Source organism: Pristiophorus japonicus, chromosome 14, assembly GCF_044704955.1.
Source record: "Pristiophorus japonicus isolate sPriJap1 chromosome 14, sPriJap1.hap1, whole genome shotgun sequence".
NCBI lineage: Eukaryota > Metazoa > Chordata > Chondrichthyes > Pristiophoridae > Pristiophorus > Pristiophorus japonicus.
Genome location: NC_091990.1, coordinates 167,819,543 through 167,830,012, shown reverse-complemented (window position 1 = coordinate 167,830,012; position 10,470 = coordinate 167,819,543). Strand labels below are relative to the sequence as shown.

Sequence of the window (10,470 nt, the reverse complement as noted above, 5' to 3'; positions counted from 1 at the left end):
AGAACATATGGTCTGGGTACATTGGAATCAAAGATTAGCAGGCAAAACTGTAATCGAACAATGGGCTGCCTTAAAAAAAGATGCTGCGAAAGTCACAGTGAACAAGGAGGTAGTGGAGACTATCTGTCCCACCTGTGACAGGGACTGTGGTTCTCGTATTGGACTGTTCAGCCACCTAAGGACTCATTTTAAGAGTGGAAGCAAGTCTTCTTCGGTTCCGAGTTCTGCCTATGATGATGAAGATGATGATGAACATGAAGATGAAGAAGATGATTATGAAGGCCCTGTCTCAGTGGGAGGCAACGCACACTCACGTGACAACCTTTCTGGATCCTTGTCAATGCGCATGTGCGACGGCCGCAATGACCGCCGGGAGTTGTAGTCGCCCGCCGGGACCCGGAGCCCGGGGTGAAGCTCCGCCTGACGGATACCGGATTAAACTGCACCCCGCTGCGGCTCGGGGATTGGGGACTGGGGCGCGCAGGTCAGAGAGGGGATTGACCCCCCCTGGACAGGGAGACTACAGTACCCAGGGGGCAGTGCGGCGGCGCGCAGCCAGTGACGCTACTTCCGCCGTGGAGACGTGGCCTAAACAAGCAAAAATGGTGAGAGATCCGCGGGGGAGAGAGAGAGAGAGAGAAAAAAAACCCGGGGAGGGGAGAGAGAGAAACTCGTGTGGAGAGAGGGGGAGCTGGGGAGGGGGAGAATGCCGGGGGCCGAGCCCGAGCGGCACCGACACCACTTCATGGCGGGGCACAGTGCTGGGGCCATCCCCCTGGGGGGCAGCTCCGTGCTGGTCCTGTTCCCCCCCCCCCCCCCCCCCGGGGAGACTAGCTCCGTGCTGGTCCTGTTCCCCCCCCCCCCCCCCCGGGGAGACTAGCTCCGTGCTGGTCCTGTTCCCCCCCCCCCCCGGGAGACTAGCTCCGTGCTGGTCCTGTTCCCCCCCCCCCCCCCCCCCGGGGAGACTAGCTCCGTGCTGGTCCTGTCCCCCCCCCCCGGGGAGACTAGCTCCGTGCTGGTCCTGTCCCGTCCCCGTCCCCCCCCCCGGGGAGACTAGCTCGTGCTGGTCCTGTCTCCCCCCCCCCCCGGGGGAGACTAGCTCCGTGCTGGTCCTGTCCCCCCCCCCCCCCCCCGGGGAGACTAGCTCCGTGCTGGTCCTGTTCTCCCCCCACCCCCCGGGGAGACTAGCTCCGTGCTGGTCCTGTCCCCCCCCGGGGAGACTAGCTCCGTGCTGGTCCTGTTCTCCCCCCACCCCCTGGGGAGACTAGCTCCGTGCTGGTCCTGTCCCCCCCCCACCCCCCGGGGAGACTAGCTCCGTGCTGGTCCTGTTCTCCCCCCACCCCCCGGGGAGACTAGCTCCGTGCTGGTCCTGTTCCCCCCCCCCCCGGGGAGACAAGCTCCGTGCTGGTCCTGTCCCCCCCCCCGGGGAGACTAGCTCCGTGCTGGTCCTGTCCCCCCCCCCCCCCGGGGGGAGACTAGCTCCGTGCTGGTCCTGTCCCCCCCCCCCCCCCCCGGGGAGACAAGCTCCGTGCTGGTCCAGGACCCCTGGGCTCAATTCAGAATCAGTCCAAAGCTGTAGTGTGTGTTCTGGGATGAAGTGGTTGAAGAACTTTTTTCATTTGAAGCTGTCCTGTGAAATTTGAAAATGACATGCTGTGAGAGTCTTTATTTTTAAAGAGAAGGTTTTTTTTCTCGTGCTATCTTGCAAGATGGTAACTATTCAGCCACTTTCGAACTGAGTGTTCCTGATTTCAGCTTCTCATCCCACAGTAATTTTGAAGAAAGACAGGTTTTGAATTACTGAGTTTTTCGAAAAGCTGTGTGGATGTATGATTGGGCTCCTGTCTTTCACATGAATGCAGCCTTTTAAAAATGCCTGCCCCATCTGGTTTTGGAGTGGGTAGAGGGGAAGCCCTCTGTTGGTGGCATTAATTTTAATCAGTTTTCTAAAGTGAGATCAGAACTTTGCCAAGGTCCCGATCCGCTCCACATCTCGACTTGGGCAAAGGTGACATCTCCGGTTAGTGTTAATAGTGTGGTCATCACCTGTGACGTGCACTGTGTAATCCACAAAGCTTCCAATGAGCATAAAGTCAATTGAACAGCAGGAAGACAATGTATCTTTAACATAGGAAATGTTACCAAGGTGCTTCACAGAGGTGTAATCCGACAAGAATTGACACCAAGCTGGAGAAGGTGTCATCATTTTCTGGCCTCTGCCAGAGGATTGACTCGCTGCCTTAATACCCTCCCTAGCCACTTGATGTTGTGTTTGATCCAGAGCTGAGCATCAAACCTCACATTCCATCCATCACTGCTGCCGCTGAAATCATTTTGTTGAATCTGGGTACTATTTCCTCAGTGCCTTGCTTACCTCCAGCTTGCACTCTCTATAGACTCCTGTGTTCTTTCCCGCACAGTGTCCGGCGTATCGAACTCTTGTATCTCTCCCATCCTTGCTGACCAATGTGGGCTTCCTATCTCCCAATGCATTAACTTTTTAAATCCTTATCCTTCAAATCTTCCACTGTCTCACCGCACCCAAATTTCTGCAGCCTGTGTGTGTGCATCACGTCAAATCATTTCTTGTATACTGTTGCAAAGCTGATCTAGCTATTGGGCACTTGTCTGACTTTGAAATAAGAGGGTTCACCTCACCTTGCCTCATAAATTGAGGCTCCTTCGTCTGCTTGGCTCCATTCTGTCCTGTTCTCGAAACGTACTGAATGTGAAGTTTTTTTCACATGACCTCCTCTGATGCACCGTTTGGTCTCTTCTGAGAAGGACCTTCCTACAATGCTGGGTTATGCCTATCAAATGTCTGTACTGAAATCCTGGTGATGACAGGTCGGGCATGAAGTTGCTTGAATTGGAATTTAAGTTGTGCGAGACCCTCCCGTGAGTTAGTCTCATCACTTCAGCCTCATTACCCTTCGAAGGGAATGTTTCATATCATTAACAATCGTTTTAATGCAGATCATGGCCTCCCCCACAGACTCCTTTGTCAAAATATAACCTGCATTGAACACCAGGGAACAGCCTTGCACGTGGGCTGTGCTTAACTGGAGATGATTATCTTTCAGGGTTGCTGGCTCTGTGTTGCTTTAATGGTAGTCGTCTCAAACCAATACAATAAAAACTGACCATCTTTACTAAGGTCATGGCACAGGATTTATTTTTAATTTGATTTATTACCTTTTTGCTTTCTGTTTTCACTATTTCCTGCCAGTGGATGGAGATGAACTGAACCCAGGCCCCTCTGGTAGAATGGTACACACATACACTTGCGATACAGTTCTTCAAGTCTCCTTTCATCTGTTTTTAATAAAAAGGTTAGAATAGCAGCAGGTGGGCTCCTACAAGAGTGGCCTCAGTCCTTGCAGTTGGGAGGAAAAATCAGCTAGGCTGCATGCTTCTGATCACGATTCAGTGATCCGTGCTAGAATGTGTACATGGATATTGGCTAAAGACCAGATTGGCTTTGCCTATGTTGCTTTCCACAGTGCAGTGACCTGCTCACCACTTACTGTCGAGTCTCATGCATGAAGATTCTCACTTGGATGAGGTGCTTGAAGGTTATGGCACATTTGGAACTATTCCCACCCAGCACTAGGGTACAGTATATAGACCCTCAAAGCCTCCCTGATAAAGTGCAACATCCCCACCGACACCTGGAAGTCCCTGACCAAAGACCGCCCTAAGTGGAGGAAGTGCATCCGGGAGGGCGCTGAGCATCTCGAGTCTCGTTGCCGCGAGCATACAGAAACCAAGCGCAGGCAGCGGAACGAGCGTGCGGCAAACCAGTCCCACCCACCCTTTCCCTCAACGACTATCTGTCCCACCTGTGACAGGGACCGTGGTTCCCATATTGGACTGTTCAGCCACCTAAGGACTCATTTTAAGAGTGGAAGCAAGTCTTCCTCGATTCCGAGGCACTGCCTATGATGATGCAAGAGTTTAGACAGATAGCTTGAAAATTGGACTAAGTGCATCACTCGGGATCTGAAAAGGCATCTCTGAGATGATAACTTGTCATAATAATGTATTTCCGTCAGTGCACCTGCAATTTCAATATTGGCATTATGTTTCTCTTGCAAGAATTTTCGCCATTCTGTGCGTTGGTACGGATCTCAGTGCACATACTCTGTCACTACTGCGATGTACAATGCAGGCAGGCAGCGGAAAGAGTGTGCGGCAAACCAGTCCCACCCACCCTTTCCCTCAACAACTATCTGTCCCACCTGTGACAGGGACTGTGGTTCTCGTATTGGACTGTTCAGCCACCTAAGGACTCATTTTAAAAGTGGAAGCAAGTCTTCCTCAATTCCGAGGGACTGCCTATGATGATGACAGTATATTAATTGTGTGCCCATTGTGTTTCTCTTCAGGAGCTGGAGGCGATGACCAGATATACGAGCCCAGTCAATCCTGCCGTCTTCCCACACTTGACGGTGGTTCTTCTTGCGATTGGGATGTTCTTCACTGCATGGTTCTTTGTGTATCCTTTTTAGACTGTGACTGGTTCAAGAATTGTTATGCGGGACTGGATTGTTCTAAGCCAGAGTAATGGGCAAAAGATTCACTCTTGGTTGAAATGAATTTAGTGTACTCTCAACCAACGTTCCCGTTAAGCTGCACAGCCGCGCAGCGCTCTGACGGTCTCGCAGCCGGTCAGCTGGCTCTTAAATAATAAAACCGCGCACGCACGGAATTTTGAAAGGCCCGCGCATCCCGTTAAAGGGCAACATGGGCCAAAAAAATAATTGGAGGGGACATTGCTTTCAATCGAGTGTTTTGCTGGGTGATGGTCTTTGGCACAAGCCTTCATTCGAGTTGTAAGGATAACTCATGTAATACCAACAGGGATTGTGGTGAGGCACTTCGTTGGCTCATTGTCGGGAAATCTTTATTCTGCAGATATCATAAAGGAGTGGAAGATGCCTGTGCGTGAGTTCTTTTAACGTGGGGTGGCCATTGCACACTGGCTACTGCACGGGTTTAGCTGAGCAAGGTCTTGGTCCGGTGGCAAGGGGGTCCAAGACGACTGAAGACCAGGCACTGCTGTATGAGCCTGCTTGCCTACGGCAATATGTTGGCCACAAGTTCGGCACCGAGTAGCGCCCATCGGTGAGATGGTAGGTGATAGGAGATAACCTATGCTATATCTCAGCTGAAATTGCTTTATGCCAAAGGGAGACTTCTTGTATTCCCCAGCAATGACATCCCTTGCATCAATGATCAACACAATTTTACTGATGCCGACATTTAGTAATCAGATTTGAAAGTATTGTAAATAGCATTTTGGAATGGCCGTGTACAAACGCACCAAGACTAGTGAGTCATCATCAAAGGCAGTCCCTCGGAATCGAGCGAGAAGGAGGAACTGAAGGAAATCCTTAGTGGTTAGGAAATTGTGTTAGGGAAATTGATGGGATTGAAGGCCGATAAATCCCCAGGGCCTGATCGTCTGCATCCCAGAGTTCTTAAGGAAGTAGCCCTAGAAATAGTGGACGCATTGGAGGTCATTTTCCAACAGCTATCGACTCTGGATCAGTTCCTATGGACTGGAGGGTAGCTAATGTAACCCCACTTTTTAAAAAAGGAGCGAGGGAGAAAACGGAATTATAGACTGGTTAGCCTGACATCGGTAGTGGGGAAAATGTTGGAATCAATTAATAAAGATGTAATAGCAGCGCATTTAGAAAGCAGTGACAGGATCGGTCCAAATCAGCATGGATTTATGAAAGGGAAATCATGCTTGACAAATCTTCTAGAATTTTTTGAGGATGTAACTAGTAGAATGGACAAGGGAAAACCAGTGGATGTGGTGTATTTGGACTTTCAAAAGGCTTTTGACAAGTTCCCACACAAGAGATTGGTGTGCAAAATTAAAGCACATGGTTTTGGGGGTAATGTACTGACGTGGATAGAGAACTGGTTGGCAGACAGGAAGCAGAGTGTCGGGATAAACGGGTCCTTTTCAGAATGGTAGGCAGTGACTAGTGGAGTGCCGCAGGGCTCAGTGCTGGGACCCCAGCTCTTTACAATATACATTAATGATTTGGATGAAGGAATTGAATATAATATCTCCAAGTTTGCAGATCACACTAAGCTGGGTGGCAGAGTGAGCTGTGACGAGGATGCTAAGAGGTTGCAGGGTGACTTGGGCAGGTTAGGTGAGTGGGCAAATGCATGGCAGATGCAGTATAATGTGGATAAATGTGAGGTTATCCACTTTGGTGGCAAAAACAGGGAGGCAGAATATTATCTGAATGGCGGCAGATTAGGAAAATGGGAGGTGCAACGAGACCTGGGTGTCATGGTACATCAGTCATTGAAAGTTGGCATGCAGGTACAGCAGGCAGTGAAGAAGGCAAATGACATGTTGGCCTTCATAGCTAGGGGATTTGAGTATAGGAGCAGGGAGGTCTTGCTGCAGCTGTACAGGGCCTTGGTGAGGCCTCACCTGGAATATTGTGTTCAGTTTTGGTCTCCCAATCTGAGGAAGGACATTCTTGCTATTGAGGGAGTGCAGCGAAGGTTCACCAGACTGATTCCCGGGATGGCAGGACTGACATATGAGGAGAGACTGGATCAACTGGGCCTGTATTCACTGGCGTTTAGAAGGATGAGAAGGGATCTCATAGAAACATAAAATTCTGACGGGACTGGACCGGTTAGATGCAGCAAGAATGTTCCCAATGTTGGGGAAGTCCAGAACCAGGGGACATAGTCTAAAGATAAGGGGTAAGCCATTTAGGACTGTGATGAGGAGAAACTTCTTCACTCAGAGAGTTGTTGATGCCAGTTCGTTGGATATATTCAAGAGAGAGTTAGATGTGGCCCTTATGGCTAAAGGGATCAAGGGGTATGAAGAGAAAGCAGGAAAGGGGTACTGAGGTGAATGATCAGCCATGATCTTATTGAATGGTGGTGCAGGCTCGAAGGGCCGAATGGCCTACTCCTGCACCTATTTTCTATGTTTCTATGCTAGGTTTTCAAGAGTTGAGTGTGGTAGTGGAGGGGGGCAAGGACCTGTCCAACCATGGTCCACTGTGAACCAATGTCTTCAGGAGCGATTGGGGGAAATTGGAGAGGAAAAAAGATTGGAATTCCTGTTTGGATTTGGGGATTTGATTTGTAGACTGCGTGTATGTCTTTCTGCCCTTGTTTTGAGACAGATCCTTCACATGTAAATTTCTGCATCACACTTTTTTTATAAAGAGTTAGTTATTGCTGGTTTCTTCTGACCTTGAGAAGAGTCAGGAATTTTCAAGCAAATCTTGATCTACAGAGAAACTTGTCCAGCAATTAGTGGCCTGCTCCATCCGAAGCAGCAGAATAATCATAGGCAGAGGAAGACTTGCTTTCATTCTTAAAATGAGTCCTTAGGTGGCTGAACAGTCCAATACGAGAACCACAATCGCTGTCACAGATGGGACAGATAGTCGTTGAGGGTAAGGGTGGGTGGGACTGGTTTGCAGCACGCTCTTTCCACTGTTTGCGCTTGGTTTCTGCATGCTCTCGGCGATGAGACTCGAGGTGCTCAGCGCCCTCCCAGATGCACTTCCTCCACTTAGGGTGGTCTTTGGCCAGGGATTTCCAGGTGTCGGTGGGGATGTTGCATTTTATCAGGAGGCTTTGAGGGTGTCCTTGTAATGTTTCCACTGCCCACCTTGGGCTCGTTTGCCGTGAAGGTGTGCCGAGTAGAGAGCTTGCTTTGGGAGTCTCGTGTCTGGCATGCGGACAATGTGGCCTGCCCAGCGGAGCTGATCAAGTGTGGTCAATGCTTCGATGCTGGGGATGTTGGCCTGGTCGAGGACGCTAATGCTGGTACACCTGTCCTCCCAGGGGATTTGTAGGATCTTGCGGAGACATTGTTGGTGGTATTTCTCCAGCGATTTGAGGTGTCTACTGTACATGGTCCACGTCACTGAACCATACAGGAGCAGAATAATGCACTGTGCATTGCATGGTATAATTCTTTTGTCCTTATAAAGCACTGTATCTTCTGAGATCCCATGGGCAGCAATAGGGAGATTTTCTAGTTCCCACAATGTTAGCTCCTCACGGTATACGACACTTCCATCAGGGGAGGAGTTGCAGAAACTAAATCCAATTCCAAGCCACTTTTCCTGAATTGTTTTATTAGATATGAGGTAACGTCTACCAAGTACACGCGAGATATCTACAAAGAGCTGCTGATTTCTCTAGTGGCTTCTCTCTTTATGGGATTTGGAGTGCTTTTCCTCCTCCTATGGGTCGGGATCTACGTATGAGGGCAGCTGGGAGTGTGCAGGGAGGCAAGGTAAGGAGAAGCTTCTGTTTTTAGAGCACCCAACCCTCAGTGTTGTCTCCAGAATGGTCATCATCATCACAGGCAGTCCCTCGGAATCGAGGGAGACTTGCTTCCACTCTTAAAATGAGTCCTTGGGTGGCTGAACAGTCCAATACGAGAACCACAGTCCCTGTCACAGGTGGGACAGATAGCGCAATGGTGTAAGTTTCACTTAAACCAAGACGCTTTAATATTGTGTTGTGTGGTACTTTAAACTGCTTCCACCAATATTTTACCTTTGTGCTAAACAGACTAAAATCCAATTGTGTGTGTATATAAGACCTTAATTTTCCTTTTTTTTCCAACTCCACCCCGCAATTTTATCCTCTTTTCTGAAGGTGCCAGAGTGCGGCATCTGAGAAGTTGGCGAGTAGTATCGCCGGCTCTGGGTGGCCGCCTGTATTTTGTCCACTTTTTGTGATCCTGGACAGTCCCAAGTCTAGAATATTTGGCTCTGAAGGGCATTCATCCTCATCATCAACACAGACAGTCCCTCGGAATCAAGGAAGACTTGCTTCCACTCTTAAAATGAGTCCTTCGGTGGCTGAACAGTCCAATACGGGAACCACAGTCCCTGTCACAGGTGGGACAGATAGTCGTTGAGGGAAAGGGAGGGTCTTGCCCCTCCCTCATCTCTAGTCTCCTCTAGTGCTACGTCTCTATCTGAACATTGTTTTGCAGACTCTGACCTCTCTTGTGCATCCCCCTGAACCCCTCCTTTCACCCCACCATTAGTAGCCATGACTTCAGCTGCCTGTGTCTTGCCCTGGAATTCTCTCCCTAAACTCCTACACCTCCCTTGCCTGCTTTGGTCACCTCTCCTAATCTCTCCCCTTTGGCTTGGTGTTTGTTTTACCATGCATCTCTGTGAAGCACCTTTGGGTACATTTTTCTACATTAAAGGCACAATTTAAATGCAAGTAACGGTTGTACATTTTTTAACTTGCCTATTTTGTATCCTGTATAGAAACATGAGGGACCATTCCATCAACAGTTGCTGTTTCCACATTGACTTCATCGTCATCTCAATACCACCGGTTATTACAGGAGCAGCAGCTCTTCAAGAGCCACTGAGTACCACCTGGATTTTTTTATAAGAACGTATTCTGTACAAACAAAAAATAAAAGCTTTGTTCAAATATTTTTTGCTGTTTACTTTTCAAGTTTGCAAAATCTATAATTTTGAAATATTCCATGCTGTTCTGGCTGCTGTGTTGTCTTTTGAATGAGACATTAAACCAAGCTATCTCAGGTGGACTTAAAAGATCCCATGGCACTATTTTGAAGAAGAGCCGGGGAGTTCTCCCCGATGCCCTGGCCAATAGAACATAACATAAGAAATAGGAGCAGGAGTAGGCCATTTAGCCCCTCGAGCCTGCTCCGCCATTTAATACGATCATGGCTGATCTGATCTTGGCCTCCACTCCACTTCCCTGCCCGCTCCCCATAACCCTTGACCCCCTTATTGTTCAAAAATCTGCCTATCTCCACCTTAAATATATTCATTGACCCAGCCTCCACAGCTCTCTGGGGCAGAGCATTCCACAGATTTACAACCCTCAGAGAAGAAATTCCACCTCATATCAGTTCTAAATGTGTGACCCCTTATTCTGAAACAATGTCCCCTAATTCTAGATTCCCCACGAGTGGAAACATCCTCTCTGCATCCGCCTTGTCGAGCCCCCTCAGTACCTTATGTTTCAATAAGATCACCTCTCATTCTTCTAAACTCCAATGAGTATAGGCCCAATCTGCTCAACCTTTTCTCATAAGTCAACCCCTTCATCTCAGGAATCAACCAAGTGAACCTTCTCTGAACTGTCTCCAGTGCAAGTATATCTCTCCTTTATGTAAGGAGACCAAAACTACGCAGTACTCCAGGTGTGGCCTCACCAATACCCTGTACAGTTGTAGCAGGACTTCCCTGCTTTTATACTCCATTTCCCTTGCAATAAAGCACCTTCCATTTGCCTTCCTGATTATTTGCTGTACCTGCAGTCTTCACGTTTTGTGTTTCATGCACAAGGACCCGCAGGTCCCTCTGTACTGCAGCATTTTGTAATCTCCATTTAAATAATTTTTTATTTTTCCTGCCAAAGTGGATAACCTGACATTTTCCCACATACTCCATT

At 48.8% G+C, this 10,470-nt stretch overlaps 1 protein-coding gene across 1 annotated transcript; it reads left to right on the top strand.

Annotated features, from left to right (window-relative positions):
- The first annotated feature begins 421 nt into the window (after positions 1-421).
- On the top strand, positions 422-9,479 carry tmem258 (transmembrane protein 258). The gene is made up of 4 exons (XM_070898670.1): positions 422-605; positions 4,389-4,498; positions 8,153-8,308; positions 9,306-9,479. Exons 1-3 carry the CDS (start codon positions 603-605, stop codon positions 8,277-8,279), a joined length of 240 nt encoding a protein of 79 aa, XP_070754771.1. The 5' UTR covers positions 422-602; the 3' UTR covers positions 8,280-8,308; positions 9,306-9,479.
- Positions 9,480-10,470: the final 991 nt, after the last annotated feature.

Coding starts and splice junctions, on each gene's coding strand:
- tmem258 (XM_070898670.1), top strand. Junction 4,499..8,152: donor TTCACTGCATGGTTCTTTGT/GTATCCTTTTTA, acceptor TTGTTTTATTAG/ATATGAGGTAACGTCTACCA.